This window comes from Strix aluco, chromosome 2, assembly GCF_031877795.1.
Source record: "Strix aluco isolate bStrAlu1 chromosome 2, bStrAlu1.hap1, whole genome shotgun sequence".
NCBI classification, from domain to species: Eukaryota; Metazoa; Chordata; class Aves; order Strigiformes; family Strigidae; genus Strix; species Strix aluco.
In genome coordinates, this window is record NC_133932.1 from 111392242 (window position 1) to 111415281 (window position 23040).

The window sequence follows — 23040 nt, forward strand, 5'->3', positions numbered from 1 at the left end:
GTAGAGTAATTCATCCCATTTAGAGATAGGTAGCATAAAATATTTTCTCAATATCAAGCACTACAGGGAAAATAAAAAAAGATTAGTCATCAGGGACCCTGGCAGTCAGCAAGCTATAAAAACCTGAATGAAGGAGAAGAATACAAATGCAAATTCTGGAGTGATGAACAAGGAAGCACAGAGGATTTTCTGTGTTGATAAATTGCAATAATTGTTGCAGATGGTTTGCACTATTTTTGCTTTAGAATTGTATTGTGAATGATGTCTTGCTATTAAAAACACCCCTAAACCATTTAAATATACAATTATCATTCTGAAGTCCTTTCACTGACTTGAGATAATCCTTTTTCTCATTTCAGAAAAATAATTTAGGTGTTACATGACAGTAAATGCAGAACCCATACCTTGAACACACAAATTTTACAGCCAGGTTTTAGAAAATAATTTTTGTGTACTGAGGGGTGATTAAAAATAACCTAAACAGTGACAAACACAGGGGAGTTCCAACAGTGAAAACTGTTTAGTCAGTAATTTCCTTTATGTCCCAATGAATAATACAAATGTCATATAGTACTTCAGAAATAATTACAGAAGGATGCCTTCTCTCTAAAGTATAACATGATGTGAATTTTACTTGCCTCTCCTAAACATGCTGCATTCTCATTTTTCATTAAATGAGTTTTGGTGAAATACATGCTCTCTGTTAAGCATAATTTCCCATAAAAGGAAAAAGAAAATTATTCCTTTCTCTTTCAACATTTCTGCAAGAAAGAATCCCTAGATAGCGGCTTTAGTATGCAAATACTGAAAAGCATACTGCAAATTCAGTTCAGAAGAGCACACTCCTGATAGCATTGCCTTAGCAACGCTCTAGTTAAGATTAGCCAAGGAACCAAGGTTTCTGTGATAAATCACCATTTTCAGGAATGTCCAGCAGCACAGCTGAGGAAATTCTGACATTAAGGGCCAGATACTTGCTTTGCAAAGCTGCCTTTCTGAGAGCAGTGACCACAGAACTAAGACCTTCACACAACCACCGCAGTGTTTTTTCTGTCAGTTTTAAACTGTAAGCAGAATGTGTGGCAGTGTCACACTGGAGAAAGCACTGGCAACATGACAGGAGGGGAATCTTGGGTTTATGAAAACATGCAATGTAGACTTTGTATTTCAGTAGGTGTTGATAACTGCCTATAGGGAACATCAGCACTTTATAATGGCATAGGAAATGTTGACAATTCTCCTAGCAGGTCACTGTTAGATGAACCTTGTTGCTCTCGCTGGATTAAGTCACCAGTAGATCTATGGAAAGAAGAAGTCTGGTATTGTCTTTTTGTGAAACTTGTAAGTATTTTGGAGAAAGTTCTGTAGTCTGGTCTAACTGCCCTAAACTGTATCTTGCCTTCTCACAGACTTCCCTGTCCTACTCCTTTCATCTGACCTCAGACAAGTATTTTGGATGCCTCCAAGAGGCCTCTTTGATTTGCATTTCTGCCTTTACTTGTCATGTTGGTATTAGTTGTTCCTTCTGGTGGCCTTGCACAAACCAGCAGATTATTTTACTCAGATCACTTTGTGGTATTCCCAGAGGCAGAATACACTTTGTATTTCAAAGAAAACGATCAGGGAAAAATCTTGCAGTCAAGTGGCATTATTAGCTGGCTGTTCTCAAGGATTCCTTAGCAATTGGTTGGGACCCTGAGATCTCTTCCAGAGAAAATGTATAAGGAAGCAATCTCCAGCCTTTTTCAGGCCTACCAGGAGAGATACTAAATGAAATGTTTCAAAGTCAGCAACAACTTGTTCTGTTAATCTGAACCACAGCAGTGGTGGTCTCAATTTTAACTTCCTTCTCCCCAGGTCAGCAGATAACCTCTATGAGCAATGCTGTGGAGACCATCGACATAAGGATTTAGGGTAGCAGTGTCCCACTCCTATTACACTGAAAGAGCCTGAACATTCCAACAAGTCTCCAGGTTGATTTCTTTACCCTGGGCATTGCCAATGTCTGGTGCGAACAGGACACGCTGGGTTCATGTAGTTCAACTCTCGGTCTGGTTTCGCCTATAAAGATGCTGCTAACCACAAGGGGGCACTTGGCATTTAGACAAGTGCAGGGAGCCTTTCTTCACCTGCACTGAAGCCCTTCTAGGATGTAGTGTATATCTATCAAGTGCATATTGTATGTAGAAATGCTAAATAATTTTTATGTATCAGTTTTTCAGTAATACATGATGAGTGAGTTTATTGATACCAGCTTAAAATCAAATTCTGTTACAGTAAAACTAAAGATGTGGTATTGCTTTTTGCCTTGATGAGTTTAAAATGATATGTTAAAAGATGCAGCTAAATCAGCTGATGAATGTCAGCTCCTAGTGTTGGAGAGAAGGGAGTTTATTTTCTAAACAAAACTTCACTTGATTTAAAATGTCATGTAGAATGGATTGCAAAGGCTTCTTGTGTTGTTTTTTTTCTATACGACTAACACATATTGCTTCTGTTCTAACTCATGGAGAAAAGTTAAAGAGGATTAGAGCTGAAGCAAATTGCCCTAAGGGTCAATAGTCTGCATGAGCTGGACTCTGATGAAGGCAAGTTTGAGCATCTTGATGATGTCATGGATTTGTCACCTTGTCTGTTGTGAAATAATTGATAGAAATTTTCACCTCTGTTGCCACTGGTAGCAGGGCAAGGAAAAATCCAGAATGAGAGCAACTTATGTGGGTGGCCTTAAAATTCAGCTGCAGTATCATTCTGTATAATTTCATTTTCTGGCAAGTGTTAAGCCAAATATGTAACTTCAGTCGAATGAAAAGGAAATTGTGTGAAAAAAAGAAGAACTGGAGAATTGGTGTTCCCTTTGTGAAACTCTGGGCTTTGGTCACTGCTGGACACAAGACTTAATGTATCATTGCTCTGAGAGTGAATCTTGCTAAGCCCTGCAAAATTCTGTTACATAAAGAAAGTATTCATTTAAAATCTCAATGTGTCTTTTAGTTTACCAGCTTGCTCAGAGTGGTTTGACATGGACGACTTATTGAAAACTAAGGATCTTAAATTCAGGTTAAATCCCGTAGTCAGCTTATGTCTCCTTTTCAGGAATACATTGTCCAGCTATTCAAGGCTTAATAGAAGAAACTGTAATAAATCTAACTTAAAAAAACATTTGAATATTCAGTTAAAGCACTTCTAAAAAGCTTTTTCAGAATTTATCTTACTGGTTCATCCTGGAGTTTTGTTGGCAATTTCTCCCTCTGGGGGAGTGCTGCATAGCTGGGAGGCTTGTTCTGGTCTCTTGAGCTCTCACAGGCCCTTGCTTTGTATTGAGGCTCTTCTATGCTCCAAGAACTGCTACAAGTCTGTGTTACTCTACGCTTTAAGCTCTGTTTTCTGTGAGCTTTTGCTTTTGTGTTGCTTTACCCTATTAAGCACTAAGCTGATCATACAAACATGAGCATCAAGAATTGATTCTGTTTCAGTGAGGTTTCTTTCTGCTTTCTTCCCACAGAATTCAGGAAAGGCAAATCCAGACCATAATGATTTGGCTGAGTTCATATGCTGGGGTTTCTCACTTCTTGATTTGTATTGTTGTGCAGCAGCTAAAGACTTCAGATATATAAGGTCTCAGCTAGTTCTTCAATTACTTCCTTGAAAGGAAGGGTGGGAGGTAACTTACAACCAGTCCTGGCTAAAGTGGGACTCTAGAACCGCTTTGAAATGTTACTATTTAAAATTTTCTTGTGTCTGACATTGCATTTTATAGTGATTGGGGTCTTAGAGAGATCTTTTAGTTGAGTAGGAACATCTGTGTTGCTAGATTCCCATGAGAACTTCAGTATTGCCACAGAGCTCTGCATCATCAATTAGGTGCATGGATCCAGAAACAGAAGTCAGAAGGCTGAGTTAGCTGCCTAAGTTTCCTGGGTATTAACTGGGAGAAAGGCAGCTAGATTGGGATTCACAACAGAGTGCGTAATAGAGATGGAGAACCAATGGGAAATTGGTAAGAAACACCCAGGAATTCTGTCTGAAACCCTGCCTGCTTTCCAGAAGTAGACATGGCCTTCCAGCCTTTCTCACGTGTTCCTTCTCCACCCATATAAATTTTGCATTTCTGACTGGTTAATGGCCTAACTTCAAAAATTATCTCAGCACTAGTTAAGTATGATGACAAGGGCACTTTCAGGATATGAGATGCTATGAATTCAGGCTCTTAGGGTGGCAGAGGACTAAAATGTAACTCATCTAACTTTCTATGTGCATTAATTTTGAGGCTGTTAGACAGAAGAGGATTCCTTCCTCGTGTAATATGGGTGGTTGTCATGCTTCTCAGGTTGTGCCCCATTAGGGAGATGACAACCAGGAAGCTTTGCTTTGAGACTCAATACAGGCTTTCAGCAACAAACTAAACAGCTTTATTAAGCTTGTACTTATGGGCAACCACACTAGCAACAGCTCAGATGCCTGCCTAAGTTATACGACAAAACCAGATGTGAAGAATGAAACACATTGCATACATTGCTTTATTAGCATTAAGGTGTTAAATTCTGCCTGAAATGCGATTTAGACTCTAGTCCCTTTTTGATTTTGGGCTTCACTTCCCAATATGTAAATTGGGAGTAGTTTATAACTTTCTTATTTCACAGGAGAATTGTAAGCATAGGTACATTACAAATTATGATGGTAACTGTATCCTTTAGTCACATTATCGATCTATTTCTGTCTGCTTGCTCATCAGAAGCAGTGTAGTGCACCGTTTACTTGTGGTTGGATATCATCCTTGCTCCAGAGCTGAATGATTGCCGAGACATCTGCACTGGACCAGCTGCATTGGCAGCAAAAAATAGACAGCGCTCTGAAAAGATTAAATTAAAAAAGATCTAAAAGTAGTTTAGTTCATAGGTGAAAGAACTCAAAGAAATTAGATGAGTACCATCACCAAGGAGATACCAAATTGCTCTGTTGTGAGTAACAGCTGCAACACCACATCTTGCCGTCTTATATAACACTGATGGACAATCTAGTGAGGAAATAAATAGTGGGCTGTGGATTTACATAGAACAGATCTGGAGAGCAGCATGAACTTCTGTATTTACTGTATTTAAGCTTACTGTGGTGGTACAAAATATGTTGTAGGTGGTAAAAAATATGTTGTACAAGATATGCTGTCACATGGCTATAATCTTTAATGTGCAGTCAGGTCAAGAAGGCAAAAAAAACTAGTTTACTAGCTTGACAGTGCTGAGGCCTTCTCTATCTGTCTTGTTTAATACTGTACAGACACTGATGTTATAATGAAACAGCACATGACCCTAGCGGAATTTAGCCAGATCTCTTTAATCTGCAGCTTACTTTTTCTCCTTGAATTGGCCAATGTTGACTGTAGGAACCTTCTGTATTAGGACAAAGATTTCATCTGCATCCAATGTACTTCTGCTTTAATTAGGATAAAACCATAAAAAACCCCATTCTTTTAATGTCTCCAGTGTGTCTGTTATAACAGATTAAAGTTAATAACAGTTCAGTCATGTGTGAAACATTCTTGAAAGATACAACTCTTCTGTATCGCTTTTTTTTTTCTTTGAACAGTGGGAGGGGTTCTTCTCTCTTGGCAACATGTTTTAAAGGTGCTGTGTCTTTTGCCATGCTCCTGCAAAATCTTGACTTTAATGGAAATAATTTCTAGGGAAATCTCAGTAACAGCCAGAAATGTTTTTGTGAAAAATAAAATTTGGAGCCGAATAAGTAACGTGTTGTACAGAAAATTATGAAAAAGAATAAAAGATGCAATGATCTGCAGATGTTAGAAAGGAGAAGACTGGAGATTTCAAACAGGCAGGTGTTGAGGCAGATGTATATGTTTGGTGGCTATCTATTAGAAACCATTGGTAGGATTATCACTTTATACATCCAGAAGATAGAATGGCTTGATGATGTCCAGAGTCAAAGATATAAGTTATGGCCATGAGATGAAAATGCTCTTATAGGAATGACATAATCTTTCATGTAATGACAAATGGCATTTTCAAGACTGACTGGATGCCCAGAAAAGTGGAAGCTGAACTGGTCTGACCAAGGTACTGACTGAGAGATGAAAGACACAGTTGTAACAATAAAATGAAGGTCACAGAATCACAGAATTGTTGAGGTTAGAAGGGTCCTCTGCTGGAGGTTGTCTTGTTGAACCCCCCTGCTCAAGCAGGACCACCTGAAGCCAGTTGCCCAGGATCATGTCTAGATGTTTTTTTCACTCTAAGGAGGAAGACTCCACAACCTCCCTGGGCAACCTATTCCACTGCTCAGTCATTCTCACAGTAAAAAAGTGATTCCTCATGTTCAGAGAGAACCTCCTGTGTTTCAGCTTGTGCCCACTGTCTCATGTCCTGTCACTGGGCACCACTGAAAACAGCCTGGCTCCATCCTCTTTTCACCTTCCCTCCAGGTAATTATATATATGGATAAGATCCCCCCTCAGCCTTGTCTTCTCTAGTCTGAACAGTGCCAGCTCTTTCAGCCTTTCCTTGCAGGAGAGGTGATCCAGTCCTGTCATCATCCTTGCGGCTGTTCATTGAACTCTCTCCAGTATGTCCACGTCCCTCTTGTATTGGGGAGCCCAGAACTGGACATAGTATTCCAAATGTGGCCTCACCAGCTCTGAGCAGAGGGGAAGGATCACCTCCTTTGACCTGCTGTCAGTGCTTTGCCTAATGCAGCCCAGGATAACATTGGGCTTCTTTGCAACAAGGGCGCACTGTGGACTGATGTTCAATCTGTTATCCACCGGGACTTCCAGTCCCTTTCTACCATGCTGCTTTCCAGCTGGGCAACCTCCAGCATATATCAGTTCATGAGTTTGTTCCTCCGAAGGTACAGGGCTTTGGACTTATTCAACTTCATGAGGTCCCTGTCAGCCCATCCATTTTTCCAACCTGTTGAGGTCCCTCTGGATGGCAGCACAACCCTTTGGCATATCAGCCACTCCTCCCAGTTTGGTGTTATCTGTAACTCTCCTGAGGGGACACTGCCCCATCATCCAGATCATTAACGAAGATGTTAAACAGGACCAGACCCAGTATTGATTCCTTAAGGCTTAAATTAGGTTTGGGATTTTTCACCATTAGCAACCATTCATAAACTCTGAAAAATAGACCATATATGGATACTGGCCTTCTGGATCTGAGGTTTGCATGATAACTAGGGAAAAAAACCCCTAAATTTCCATGGAAAAGAAGGGAAGAATATTTGGAGAGAGTCACATTATCTTCCTTTCCATGTTTACCAGGAAAATCTGGTAAATAAAGGCATAGCAAAGCATTAAGGTCATGAGAAGAAATAACTGATTATTAAAACAGTGATCAGGTAATCAGTACAGAAAGTGAAAGGATTCAGCTATTCTGACTAGGGAGATGCCTGAGTTAGAAATAAAAAGAAACAAAAATTCTGAGACAGATACTTATTTTACATAGGGGACCTAAGCAGACAAATGGAAGAACCTGACTAGCCTGAAATGTAATAACTTTGATAATGAAAACATGAAGGGATAACAAGTATTAAAGGTATGCACTTGGCAGAAAAGATTGAAACAGAGATAGATGTGTTATGTAGTAGATGTGAGAGACTTTTACATCAATGTTTTTTGTTCTTTCTTCATCACCTCTTTGGATTAATTAATCTTGATGATGGATAGGAAAACAAACTTCAGCCCCAATAATATTTGAAAATAATATTAAAATCTATATTGAAACAATATGACTTGAATATTAGGACACCAATATTTTATTTTCTGTATATAGATGTCTACCTCTTGGCTAGGTCTTTAATTCCTACTACAGGCAGTGCAGGTCTCATTAATACAGTCAGCTGAGTACAGAGATTTGTTTTCTAGATTTATCTGAGTAGGCATCTTCAGTGAAATAGTTGTGTAAACAAAGAGACTTGCACATGTTTCAATGCAGAATAGCCCACCGCTGCTCCGGAAGGACATGTGTCTCCTGTAAAACATGTCATATCTGCCACACATGAATGTCTTGGACCCTCTAGGGCATCTCAGATGACAACTGAGTTGAGCTCTTTGGCTGCTCAGCTGAATGAATTGCTGCACATCATTGATTGTATTGACTGTGACTCTTAGTAGGAGCTTAGTTCACATATGGACACTCAAATGTAGATATCCTCACCTCAGACTGAATGCCATGCATACAGTCAAATATAGATATAAATGTAAAATTTGGATGGATGAATTTGGATATAATATTATATCACTTCCAGAAATTGTATCATATGTGATACTTGTAAGTAAAGACTAAAAACCAAGTGCTAGTAATAATGATGAGGCACAGATCTCAGTGGATGTGATAGTTAGCACATTTTATCAGAAAATACAGGATAAAATGGCGGGAATACTGGTTTAGATTTTGAAAATCTAGAACATTTCAGAAAAGTCAGTCAAAAAACCTGTCAGATCAAGTGATCATGAATTAATTCCTTTTAAATTAAACATGTATATATTGCCTTAAGTTTTCAGTAAAGGCAGAAATAATAAAATGCAAGACAAAGGAAGAAATACCTAATGTCAGCAAGTGCCTGGAAAAGGAAATGACAGCAACCAAATCCTAAGGAAAACTCAGGAGCTGGATATGCTTAAACTGAGCAATATTTGTAATCTGTACTTTAGGATTCTGAAAGAACTGGCTTGCTACATCACTGATCTGGTATCAGGTGGTTTTAATAAAGCTGTGGATGATGGCATTATGTGCATTGGGGAAAAGCAAATATGTTTTTTTAGTTTTAAGAGAGAGAAAGAGAGGAATAATTATTGAGAATCCAGACTGAAATACAGGTTTATTCAAAGTGGCTCGTGGTGGGCAAACCCATTGACATCCTGTGATGGGACAATAGATTTGTTGTCACAATAAATATAGTAATCTTGCTCACTGTGACCTCTGATAAAGATACCATGTCACGTGGGAAGCAACTGATTAATTTGGAAAAAATAAAAAATAGCAGATTTGTTAAAGGAGTAGAACTGGCAAATGGAACATGATAGCGGTGACTAGTGAAGGAGGCTGCTGAGAGAGTACAAGTGGAGTTCTTCCAGGACTAGGTTTAGGACTAATCTTAACATTTAATACATGACCTTGACACATAAAGTAGAAATAGATTATGATATATTTTTTCTGATACAAATTATGTAATATAATAGGGATTTGGATGTTGTTTAGAAAAAGAATGACACTGAAGACTAAATTATTAAAAATGGGATTAAAATTTAATAGTGTAGACCGAAGGATTTAGGAAACAGTAAACAAATTCTGTTATGAATTGAGAGCTGATCATCTGGACATAGATGCAGAGGAGAATCTGAGTATTCTAGCTGATCCCTTGTTGACTGTGAGCCATCACTGTGCACCTGTGAAAAAGGAAAACACAAGCCTAAAATTTCTCTATACAGACAAAGAAGTATTCCTGACATTGTTCAAGGTAGTAAGATGGCTTCTGGAGTAGTGCATACTCTGGTACAGTTCTGTTCTCCAACCATAAGAAGGTTGAGCTCCAGGCTGGTGTACAAAGGGGTTACTATGATGGTTAGATGAAAGAACAGCCTGCTGTGTGAGAGACCATTTTTAAAAGCTCACCTTATTTATCCTAGTAAAATGAGTGTTGAAAAAAGATGTTCCTGTCTTCTGTCTATACATGCTGGGGGCAAACACCAGGGAGGAAGAAGAACAGTTATCTTAAAAATAATTTGAATACAAGAACCAACAGGTATAAACTGACCTTGAATAATCTGAGGCAAGGAATTAAAAAAAAGCCATCTACTATTAGACCCTCCCAATAAGAATGGGATGAAGTGAATCTATTTATGAAAGGGATTATAAGAAGCAGTTTTCTTTGTTAGAAGTGGAGGAGGACCTGCTTGGGTATGCATTCTGCTTCCACTACACAGCAAACAAAGAACTGGCCAGTGCCACTAACCAAAAATGAACTCTTCACTGTTGCTCTAGCTCATCCCAATTGTAGACAAGATAAATGGCTACATACCTAAGACAGTCTCCCCACAAAGTATTGCTTTCTAGCCAAGTTGTTATGGGTTACCTTTGACATCCCATGTGCCACTTCAGCCAGTCCAGCAGCTCTCTTGGAAAGTGGTTTGAAAACGGATGTGCAGTTGAGATATGAAATCTTCCTCCCGCTAAAAAGGAGCCATCAGAGTGAACTTTGGTTAGAAGTAAGGAGCAATTCTGGCTGGTCACCACAGGGTGACTTTGCTAATCTATCAAAGAGCAGCCGTGTGGAAAACATTATCTGTATCATTTTAACACAGTGAAAATGTGTAGTGCATAACTGATAACTGCAGCATATAATCGCTTTTCTCTCTGCAGTGTGCCAGCCAGAACCATGTAAACAAAAAGTACACAAGAAGCAAATAGAATGACAAACATCATAATGCCCAAAGAATAAGGACTATGGTGATGATATCTTTATGCAGAATGGAAATATTTGTAAAACATTTTTTTATTTACTATAACCACAGAGTTCCTTAAAGGAGGTTCTTAAACAACTAGAAGAGGAGAAGCAAAGTCTCCAGAATCAGTTAAAAGACTATGAACTTAGACTGGAACAGGAAACAAAGGTTTGTAATCACTCTATGCCTCTAATCTGTAAAAGCCATTATGTTGTCTGACAAACAGATAATGTGTGTGCAACACACAACAAAATAGTTCCACAAAATATGTCAATGGAAAAAAGCTCTGCTGTATATTTGTTTCATCCTGTATGACTCAACTTTTAAAAGATTTTGCTTAATGGTAGCCTATATCCCTTATTTTAACTGTAGGCTTACCACAAAGCTACTGATGAGCGGCGCATGTACCTCTCAGAGATCTTAGAGGTAAGAAAAATGTGCGATTCAGTAACTTTTAAAAATCATTATTCTTTCTTAATATAGCAACAGCATCTGTTAATGCCATTAGGTCAAAGTCTTTTATCACTTAATTCATGTACCAAATACATTACAAAAGCTGCTTTTTAAAAATTTTAAGAGCTAGAAATTGAAAGATTACTACAGTTTATTTATTTTTAAATACTTTTTTTGCTTTTGTGTCAATTGGAGTTTCATTGTTCCCAAGGATAGTCAAAGTGCCCTTAGCTGAGAAAGCTGAAGCGATTTTCTGATACTTGCTTGTCCATCCATTAGTCACAAGACTGCTGTGCTAGTTTAATGTTTCAGTTGAAAAGAACAGAACCAAATTATTAGCAGTAGTGAAACCCACCTTAGGAGCAATTCCTCTTTTTCATATTTCCCCTTTTTTTCTTTTAAAGACAAATGAGCCAGCCAGCTCAGAATGACAATACAGCACATATTTCAATTAAATTTATAAGGGATAAGATACCTTGGTTTTGTGAAATCAGAGGTTAAATTTTATTGCTGCAAATTATATAATACATAAAAATTGATACTACAAACTGGAGGAACCTGTAGAGGAACCTGTAAAGATTTCTAGTATTTATTCTGTAAGAGCTCTTAATTCCTGAATAATGTAAAAGTAATAGTTTAGTGTGATACTCAAGAATGGCTGTCACTGAATCCCTGTCACAGCCAACTGGGGCAAAAGGCTGTAATTAGCAGTGTTTCCATGTGTTTGCACAGTGGGCAACTGATTCTTTTATGTGGTTCATTGCTGCACATCTGAAAGAATTGCTTAAACTAACTTTCCAGCATGAAACCAAGAAAAAGCCCAGGAAATGCCCATAGCTGTTAATATGTATTAGCAGTGAAACTGGGAACTGCTGGAGGAAGAAGGTACAAAATAAAAGATGATTTTATTACTGAACATGCTAGCAAGAGGTGTGCCTATGTTCAGCTGCCTAGAATATCACTTAAACATGCTTAAAACATTATTTGAAGTGAGGTATATGCACTGATATGTTACTTAAATGGGGATTAGGAACTAGGATTTTGCCACCAACACACAAGGTAGTTAGTGCATTGTATTTTCAGTAATCAGTTATTTGCCCCCATGATCTCAGGATCATATGAGAGCAAAATAATCATCTTCAGATTAATCTCCTAATTTTTAGATCTCTGAATGTTAAACAGCCAATCTAAAGAGGCTGCAGAGGGATCCTCTGTGGAGATCTATGGAGCAAGAAGCATGTTTAAGGTGCAAGCCATCTCACCTGTTTTAGATGAGGATGAAATTAATTTCTCAGGGACTTATCTGTCCCTCTTCCTGAGCTATAAGCAGAGCCTAGGTGAGTAGTTTAGATTAGACATCTACCTTTTACGTTGCTAATCTGAACATGGCAGTCAACCTAATCATGGTTGACTGTTGGCCGCAAAAGAATCTGCCTCATCTGGTCCCTTCAGGTCCTGTTTTACTATGACTTTGATTTGATTGTTGCTTTTACATTATTTTAAAATCTGCGTATGTATGCCCTCCCATTTAACAGTTCATTTTTTTAACAATATGACAGAAGTAAACTTGTATTCAGTGCAGACTTTTTCAGCTGTATTAAAATTTCACTATTCTAGAGTCTGCACAGTAATGTTGGCAGCAGTTGAGTTAGAAAGATTTACCCGTAGGCTAACATTTTCCATACATCCCAAAGTAAATATACTACAGGATATTGTTATCCTGTGACAATATATTCCAGTGACACTCTTAGCTGCAGAGAATGGATATAATGTCTTTTTAGGCCTTTTTTTCCTTATTATGTTTGTGTTTTTCTGTAGCTCCCAGTTAAAAAAATAATCATAGAATAGAAGTTTTTACTGGTGGGTGTTAAAAAATTCCAGATGCTCTGGGTTTTTTTCTACTTTGTTTTGGATCCCTCCTGAAGCCTGCGGCAGAAGCAGAAGAGAGAGATGCTTCTGAACAGCCATTTCTTTTATTTACCTTTTTTATTATCAAGTGCTTATCTGCTTTTTTACAAAATATTTGTATCTTCTGAGTGCTTTTGTTGTTTGTCTTGTCTGGATCCATAAGGATATAGTCAATTTTAAATGATAGTTTTAAAATAAATTAAAGATTTCACAAACTTGAGAACTCATGCTAGAGGCCCTGATGGTTTATGGTGTATTCTTGTTTGCTTTTTTTGTTTTGTTTTCAGTCTGAAAAATGTTGGTTTGGGATTTGGACTCCACAAATCTCAAAGCACTTTCTGGTGGTATTCAGAAATCTGTCTGAGAAGCAGGCAAAGAAGAACGATAGCAGATCTTTAAAAGGGCCATTCTTCCAGGCTAGATTTTTACCAGAGACTTTTACTAGTGTAGTAGAGTCTGACATGTGACTGGGATTTCTTTGCAGAAAAAGCCCACAGTTATAGATAGGTACAGCTGGAAAGCTGCTTGTGCAACAGCAGCTCATTTTAGTTGGGATAGGCCTGGAGTAAACTGTACCAGCAAAAACAGTGCTATGGATAATAATCGTATATATTGGCACTCTATATTCATATAAATTGAAAAAATAGTGAAGGCAATCGTAGCATAGGTCTTGCCTTGCATCACAGAATCACATCTGCTCAGAAAGATGATAAATTATACTAGCCGTCATCTTTTGTACTGGAGTTCCTTGAGTGCAAACAATGTCTTGCCTTCAAGAAAGTGAATCTGTGCAGATCCTATTCCATTTTTACATTTGCACTCTGAAAAGAGTCTGCTTTAGTTATAGCTGACTTTGCTATGACTGGGCCAGGAATACTTGCCTAGTGCATTGTATATGTGGAAACACAGTAGAAACCATTGTCTTATAAGCAGTGAGACAGTCTTTTTTTCAGTGCCAGATTTTTTTCTCACAAATGCAAGATGTTTTCACACATGCTATAAAACGTAATGTTGTGTGGTAAGGTAATGTAATATAATAATCCAAACCTTGTCCCAAGGTCTAGCTCTAGACTTTCACAAAATCTTCACTGGTCTGGTGTAGCTGATACTTCAAATATCAAGATTATCATACATTTATTACATGTTCCTGATGGATCTGTTTAAAAGGGTTGTGAAAATCCCATTCACTTACACTAGACACCCAAGTGTGCACAGCAGCCAGACAAGCCCTAAAACTTCTGCGTTTTCTGGTTTTCTGTCCCTCTGAGAGGTAGCTCTAGTAAAGGCAGCTGGATGAGCTAGCAAGTGCTGGGTGAGAAGGAAGCCCTGTCAGCTAAGGAATAGGAGAACCAACTGATTTAATCCTGCTCAGATTCTGTTAAATGCAATACCAAGGGTAACAACTGGGATTTCTTCAGTATGTCCAGTAATACAGACTTCCAGAGCATGCAGAGATTTCCATGCTGTGTTAATTTTTTTAGAAGTAGTTCCTGTTCTTAATGGTCTAATAATTCAAAAGTACAAATAAGTGACTATAATTTGTTTTGTTTCTCATTCAGGGAAGTATGTTAGAAATATAATGCTTCTTCATTGAAAATACGGAGTTATAGGCAGTATGACCAAAAATATGGTGATTGAAATTACATATTCTCTGATTGTCTAGCTTAATAACTAATGGTATTTTTGCACAGCAAAGGATTTTGGCATAGTATCAGTATAATATGTGCTTAAAGTACTTTATGGCAGTAAGACCATCAATGGGTCAAAATTAGTTTGGAACTATTTTACTTCCTTAACTGTGATTGTGGCTAGGATTTAACTTGTTTTGTAAAAATTTGGCTATTGCAGACCTCAGCTACACTTAAAATTGTTGAAAGGCAAAAATCAGATGCTCTGACATGCAAGGGAGAAAACCGGATACTGAGGTAAATTTCCTTTATATTCTCTCTGTTTTCTGGTTTATTAGTTTTTACTAAGTACTATGTTCTGAATATTGCAACTTCCTCTTCATGATAAATATCACTGAGAATAATCTTATTAACAAAGTATTAATCTTAACATCATTTTTCATACTGCTTTTCAAGCAGTTTGGTTGAAGTTGGGTGCAACAAGTATACCCTTTAGTCCATTAAAGGTAATTCAATTAAAATAAAAGCCTTGCTTGGTCCTTTTTAGCAAATAGATATTGTAAAGCTTTTTGTGGATGATAATGTGAGTGATTTTAGATGACAACCTATAAAGGCTGCATTGTTTAACAGATTTCTGTTTATATGGGTTAGAAATTTAAATTTGAAAAGAGCCCACCTGCTCAGAGCCATATAGAAATAAAATGAATTTCTGATTGTGGTGCTTTTGAGAAAGCTTGAAATTGGAGGAGATTTATTTTTTAACTGAACTGAATATGTTAAGAATATAAAGTATGAAGAATATAGGCAATCACATCAAAAGTGTGTTGGACCCAGTATCCTGCCTCCAGTGGCTGTAAGTAGATGCCTACAAAAGTGTGTAAGCAGGCAGATAGAATATTTGCTTTTGGAACTCTCCCAAATACTTTATATTTGGAGACTTCCTGAGCTTTCTATGTATTTAGTATCTCAGTGAATACTCTTCCATTAACCCACTTACCTATATTATTAAAATAAGCATACACAATACATATTGGGAACATCTGAAAATGTAATGAATAAATTATAAGCATGAAATTGTGTAGACATATTTGCTTACCAGCTTTATCCTTTCATTGTGTGTAAGCACAGAATCACAGGATTTCATAAATCGAAACACTGGATCTTCATGCTCCAGGAGAGGATGTTAATAGAATATGAATTAATATAGTACAATATGAATTAAAGTCTATAACTGAAATTTCTCAATACAGAAAAAGCGCTGTATGGGTCTGAGGTACTCCACCTGTAGCCAGTGTATCCCTTCTGGCCCCAGTGATGTTTAAAATAGTTCATGTGGAAAAGGTCAGGAAGCTAGAACTAGGAGAATTCACTGTCTCTGCTGGGAGATTAAATATCATCAGCCAGATATTGAGATTTGTTGAGGGTTAGCACTGATCTGTGATTACGTTGGAGTTTTTTTGTAATTTATTTTAGTGAACCATTACTTACCCTGACATTATATGACAGTGTGTTTCTGTAATATTCTTTATATCAAACAAAAGAAAATAAAGTGTCCTGTAATTGCTGGTCTCAGAAGAGTTAAACAAAACAGTGTTATACAAAACAAAACATCTCCTTTCAACCCCTTTCTCCTCAGAGGATTTGTTTTTTTGACTTTCCAAAGTGCTTTATGCACATGAAGGGAATTGTTCATCTTTTAAATTGTCCTCAGTAGCTAAGGACCCGGTTTGCAAAGCATTGGCTTTTATAACCAGTGACTTAGAACTTTCAGGTCACTGAAAGAACTTTGGTCTTAGTTGCCAACATGGAGATAAGAATGGGAATTTGGCATAGTTTGTATTTTAAGGAAATACTAGAATGTAAGTAAGCACTCCTTGGTCATCACAAGGTTAACACAGCCATTGTTATATTATTCCTTTTTAATTATGTTTTGATTTACAGCCTGAAGGTTGTTCATTCAAGCTGACATTAATGAGAAATAATTTCATTCAAATAAGAGAAGACCTGCATGACTGAAAATAAATGTGTTGTTGAGAATAATTTGAAAATTTTCTGTCCAGAGTTCTTACCTTACTTTTGCTGGCTTTTCAGAAAACACCTGCCTTCACTGGATTTCAAACCATACTAAGAAACTATGCTTAATGCTTGTTTTAACTATAGGTACAGGTATGGAAAACCTAACCTGTATATTAAAGCAACACTGAAACATTTTTGAGTAGTAATTGTGAACAGTAATTGTTGATGTATTAAGTTTCCTGGCCATGCAAACATAGAAGCCAAGTTCAGTAGAGGTCCTTTTAATGTTATTTCACAGGACAAGAATAAGATACGCTAGCTGAGAATTAGGAAAAACATGGATGCCTTGATGACTCATTTCTCTGATGCAATCTGAGCGCCAATGTACTGTCATTCTGAGCCCTTACTGTTAGACTGAGGCATATAGCAGGGCTTATTAGCTCAGCTGCAACTCTGCACTGGCTGCAGCTACCTGGCTCCTAAGTCCATAAATCCATCTGGTTTTGAGTGGAAGGAGGTTTTGCTGCCTGCAGAATTCCATACAGACACACACTGTCTGCTTGGTCCAGCTCTACAGTGATCTACAGATTAATCAATTGATTTTGAGTAATCAATTGATTTGAATTTGAATAATCAATTGATTATTGAGCAAACTGGGGCCTTGGGTTCTGATCTTCCAAGTTCTGAGTAGAAGTAGCTCCTTACCTCTATGGGGCAGGTCTCCCTTCAAGACCATGACTGATTGTAAGAGCTGGAACAAAGGATGCGTCAGTCTCTAGAAGACTAGCTAGCCCTAGGGACAACTTTGTTGGCTGTTTGCCTAGAAATTTGAAACTTACACAGATCGTGTCATCACAGCTTCTACTCCATAACAAAATATTTCTCTGGCTATCATCATGAATATAATTGTGTGATGTTGTGATATATTTTCCTTCAGAGTGCCTATTGCTTGAGAAAGACATTGAAACCCTGTATATTGTCATTAGAGTATGTGAAGTGCTGTTCTGTCCACTGTAGTAATTAACAGGGAGAGGAACAAATGTACGTTGCATAAGAGCAGAGACGCATGCTGCTTGATCATAAGAGTTTGTGGAATCACCATTCCCCGCCTGGAGATTTGTTTACATTCCTGCTGATTTCTCTTAGAAGATCAAGATGAAAACAGCTCTAGTAGGTTTCATGTAGATGGTGTATGTATCCATGATGAGTACCACTTCAGAAGTCGGCTGACAGAATTTCCTCTGTAAGATCATGGGCTCAAGAGCGTGGGTCTCCAGAGTGGAATACCTTGCAGAGAACTGTAACTACATGAAGTGTTTTTCCATTTCCTAATGGGGACACAAAAATGTCTCCTTAGCCAGTTATCATTCTCTTTGTGCGAATGTTTAGTATTCTAATCATGTTCTTCAAATGCCATCATTTAGGTAACAGGAAGTAGTCAGGAATTGAGATGAGGCTTGAGTTTGTATGCAGAATAATTAGATGCTCTGCTAGCCTGCAAAGCCAGAAATATACTTGTTTTTCCTCTCTCAGGTTTATTAATTCACAATAGTAATCAGTTATGCAAATATAAAAAGTATGCAAATTTCTAGCAGTTGAAGCTTACAGGGAATGTGACACTTGATGACTAACTTCACCCATTTCATTTCAGAGGGAGATACAGTGTTCCAGGAAACCCGAAGATGGTTAATCCTCAAAAAGGATCGATTAAAAAGACTGTAGGAGTGAAGCAGCTTCCAAAACTAAAGCACTGATTTAATATTAATGCCAAGAATTTCCAATCACTTTAAAAAAAATTTAATTTAACTGAAAGTTTCTAAATTGAAAATGAATGTATTTGTGCTTTATTATAATACCAAACCCAGGCTGGCATGTATTCTTGGCAGCCTTAATGTAAGTGTTCGTCTGCCTAACAGAATTGTTCTTCTAGTTGACATCTTTGCGCTGGTGATCTCTGACCCTTTCCATTTTGGTTCTCATGAGTGATTCTGGGTGTCAGGGAGTTGGAAGCCTTAGAGAACATTTAATGTCTTTATACACTAGGTAGATCCTTGAACTCTTTGACTGCACAGCAACCACTGAAAACAAATAAGCCTCTAAGATTTTTGACCTCTCAGCCAAGAAGAAGAAAAAACCAAACTGATGTAACCTGAAGTGTTATTTCACCACCCAAAACAGTAAATCTCAAATAAAATTCCGTCCAAGAACATCCCCATTCACTACAGGCAGCAGAGACTCTGAAGTAGTCTGATGTTGGTACAGCTGATCATGCCTTTCATTTGGCTTTAAAAAAGAAAGACAGCATAGTTTACTAGTCAGTCTGATTTCTTACATGATACCATACAGTAGAGTCCCTTTACAGTATAAAGTTGGTTTATATTCCATGATCTTTCTTACTATAGCAGAGAAGACAAAACACCTCCAAATTTAACTTTTTTAAAAGCTGGCTTGCCACAGATCCTGTGTTGACCATCACTTTCTGTCTGCATGGTTTAGAAGCATAACACTGTTTCCAGCTACTTTAGACACTAGTAATGGGTAGAACTGAAAGAAAAATTGAGCACTTTTTATCAACAATTCTTCAGAGCCTATCTTGTGGAGGGGTTGTTTCTTTTAAACACTACATACACACTATGTTTCTTTGTACTAGTATGTTGCTATTTGAAATCTCAACTCTCAGTCTGGGTTCCATAAAATTCTATGTGTATTCTCCAGTGGCACCAATCCATGTATTTTTAGGATCCAAAATAGTGCCAGTCTTTAAAGTCATCTCTTCAATGAAAGTAGAACTACTTTGTATTTTCATTCTTAAGTGTGCAATTATTGTTGCAGTTTCATTACCTACATTTTAGTCATTAAACTTCAGCAGAATTTTTTTAAGTGGCAACAGGAAAAATGTTTTGGTAATGAAGTTTCAAGCCTCTGGGTTATGTCTTAAAAGCTCTTGGCAGAGCAAATGTGATTGATTGACTACCCTTTATTATTTTTAAGAGCATACCTAGCTCTTTGCAGTATCTAATAAAGCTTTTTGCCTCTTTAAGAGCAATACAAATAGTTCCTTATTACTGGCAGCATTAAAGTGAGGCTGTAATTAAAGTCATACAAAAAGATCAATTATGTTATTCTAAAATTCAGAGAAAGAAGACCTACAGTATTGTACAGCATATTCAGTGTGGAAACCCCATTTTTTTCCTCTTACATAGCATGTATTACAGATTTATTACAGATATTTCTAATGTCACCATGATGCACCTCGTATTATTCTTTCATAAGCAGGGTGCTCTGCCTGGCAATTTTTTTCCTCACAGTTACAGTTGAAAGCATAGCACAGCTGATTAGGTTAGCACTCTTCTGTTCCTGTTTTTCACATGGAAAATTTCCAGACTTTGATTGTGCTGGCATTTGTCATTGTGGAGAAGGAGAGGGAAAAAAATCACCATAATGGTCCTGTTGGCATAAGAGACAAGGGACATCTGCAGGAGTGAAGAATATCCAGTTCTTGGATTCATGCAGCAGACATTTACTACTGCTGCCTCTGAATCAAATGTTGGTTAATGCACTCAAGTCCTGTAGCGCCTCAAAATAACTAGAAACATTCCACAAATGTGGCAGAACAGCATTTATTCACAGCAGGAGACATGGACACCTTCCTCATGGGTAGTCCTCACTGAGGACTTAAACAGAGACATTTTTTTCTGAAGGCCAAGAAGATACATTTATTGGTACAGTTTGGTACAGTAAGGACCTGAGGAGAGGAGCCTATGTCCTATTTAGTTTCAGCTTGCCAGGAACAAGCTCAGGATTTGAAACTCCGTAGCATGATAATTAATCTCTAAAACACGTGTTTAACCGTTCTAATTGTGTGTCCAGCTGTAATGTTTTCTGTGCAAAATGGCTATAGTTCTGTACTCTTTAAATTACTTGGCAATTCATTTTTGTCCTGCCTTTCTGAAAATAAGGACACCCTGATGATTAAGTATGATGACTCAAGTTTCTTTGCAACAGCAGAAAGGTAGTTTTTAGTTTCAAAAGTGTGTATTTCTTTGGACCTGAATAAAATTCCCAAACCATATTGGATTGTTTGGTTTGGTGATTTTGGATGGATGAGTGTTTTGAAACTCCTGGATTTATCTTGCATGGATGTTTCTCACTACTATTATGCTGTGCTGTGAAATGGGGTTTGTTTACATTTGCAGCAATGAACAGCTACATGTCTTTACACAATATCTTCTATATGAATATTTCAGCACATTTAGGAGTAATTCATCCTTCAAAGCACAGTACGTAGTATTATTCTCATTTTAGGCATAGAAAACTGAATCACAGAGCTAGGTTTATTTAAATTAGAGATGAGAGTGTAGTGATGTCTGGCTTTTCCCTGATTTCATGGCAGAGTGATCTTTTGTAATGTCGGTAGAAGGTAAATTTTGTCTCCTCTAAAGTCTCTGTGCATCATATTTTAAACAGTGGACAAATCCAAAGACAAAAATGGGAAACTGAATTGCTGACAGTTGTGGTCAGTGAGCAAATGGAGCTAAACATCAGAGGAAGATAGAGCTGAAGGTCTGAATCTGACCAAACTTCTTCCTGCAGCACAGAATGTAATTGGGATTCCAGATGTACTGGTTGTAGTGTAAGTGCCTTTAATTGATGGACCGAGAAATTTGATATCCTAACTCTTGGGACTTGAGAGTATGCTTCCCTTACATGGTTACTCATCTAACTCCACTGATTCCAGATGAGTCATGGTTTTGAGGTAACTGTGGCATTTTAAGTATTTACCTGTATTGTTGCTGGAAAATATGAATTAAAAAACTCACATGCTGGTAAGCAAACATTTCTTATTTCCTGAAATACCTTTTTTTTAAGACTCATGGTTTAAGAGGGTATTGAGTTGTGATTTTTCTTTTAAATAAATCAGTGTAGCACCGCTGTATTCCTCTATGACAGAATAATATTAAAATGTTTACTGGATAGGCATTGACTGTGTGGTTGATTATTATGTAATTATGCAGCATAACCACAGACTCCAGAGAACTTGGGTGATGAGCTTCCTCATATTCAGGATATTATTAACAATAAGCAAAATATTTCATTGCTTAAATACTTTGTTTAATGGGTTCTCCATATAAATAACTGACTAGGTGGTACAGTTCACAGCTTCCCCAATTCCTATGATATTTATTCTTCACTGGTAAAGATGAGACGCATAATTTAGTCTTAATACATTTCCAGTAGTGGAAGATGCTGCACAGGCATTTTTAGAAATGTGATGCTGACACAGTAGCAAGCAAAAAAATAAATAAATGAATAAACAAACCTCTGTGTTATTAAGCTTCTGCTGTTGCTGCTGGACTGGTGTCAAACATAGTGATTTGAACTAACTCTGGTTGGAAGCAGAAGCAAAGTGCGTGGATGAAAATCACAGCTAATGACAACAGTTTTATCTCTTTACATACAGGTGTCACATTAATGGCAGACAGCTCTAGATCGGATAATGAGGCTTTTCAAAGCTGGCAGTATGTCATTTAGCTTGGCAGATCGATTTAACCCTCCCTTTCAAAGATACAAACATTGTATGCAGTTCCTTGTAGGTTGCAGCTACTAATCTGTGCCGTAAACTGGTGACTAAGAACCATGTAGAGCCCAAATGAGTATCTCACATCTACAGGAGCAGCATGCGGATGGGACCAGGCTTTCCCTCTGGTTCTGCGTGCAAACCGATGCACCGCTCCACAGAAAGGGCTCGCCCAGGCTCTGCTGTTCTTCCAGCAAGAACCATCAACAGCTGAGCTATTGGAATGGGTTTAAACTCTGAAGCCATTTTGGGCGCTGCCTGTCACACAGGTGGCTTCCACCACAGTCCTATCCTCCATGTGGCAAGCTCTGTGTAGCTGGCAGCATCCTCTTAAGACTGTCAAGACTCCAGAAGTTTTCTCATGAAGGAGAATCAAGGTGTGTTTTGTGTCCTCTGGCTGGCAGAACAGGTAACAGCTGTCTGGCTTAGCTGTGCCCTTGACATTATTTTATAGAGATTTCCCATGGTGCTTATGACTCTCTTTACCAAGCTCTCAGACATCCTTTCCATGACCAGAGGTGTTGGCACATGACCTGATAGCAATGGGAAGAGCAATGTATGCCTGGTGGTAGTAGCACAGTAACAGGAGTTGCACTCTGTCCACCCACAGGATAGAACTGAGGGCTGAGAGGGACACTAGTCTGCTCCCCTTAGCCCAGGACTGGTTTGAGCATCTTCAGTTCTCCCTCTAGAAAGGCAGGTTATTTGAGGGGGACTACACCCGGCTGAAGTTCCTTTGCCCATTATGATCAGGGACAAAAGAGGGCTGAGAACACAGTACTGACTCGTTGCAGATGCTTCAGTGCACCTAGCTAGGAGAGGCTCATCAGCTGCTTGTGCTCGTGCCCAGGGGTATGTGGGCAGTTCCTAAGTTAGAGCTGGGCTTCCAGGTGTAGGCAGTGCAATTTCTTCAAATTTTGCAGCTAGGAGTGCTCTGTTGCTGCAGTCTGGCCCATGTTTGAGGATTGCCACTACTCCATCAGGTTTCCATATCA

At 38.1% G+C, this 23040-nt stretch overlaps 1 protein-coding gene across 4 annotated transcripts in view; it reads left to right on the forward strand.

Moving 5' to 3' along the window:
- Positions 1–23040, forward strand: part of CCDC169 (coiled-coil domain containing 169) — a 40440-nt gene that overhangs the window by 11706 nt on the left and 5694 nt on the right. For 2 of the 4 annotated variants that reach the window (XM_074816975.1, XM_074816973.1), the window contains exons 5-8: positions 10532–10630; positions 10835–10888; positions 14672–14748; positions 18119–21447. In XM_074816975.1, coding sequence (XP_074673076.1) covers positions 10532–10630; positions 10835–10888; positions 14672–14748; positions 18119–18221 — 333 coding nt within the window. In that variant the 3' untranslated portion in view covers positions 18222–21447. Of the gene's footprint in view, positions 1–10531; positions 10631–10834; positions 10889–14671; positions 14749–18118; positions 21448–23040 lie in introns of those variants that run through there. The other 2 variants (XM_074816976.1, XM_074816974.1) reach the window with 2 other exon arrangements.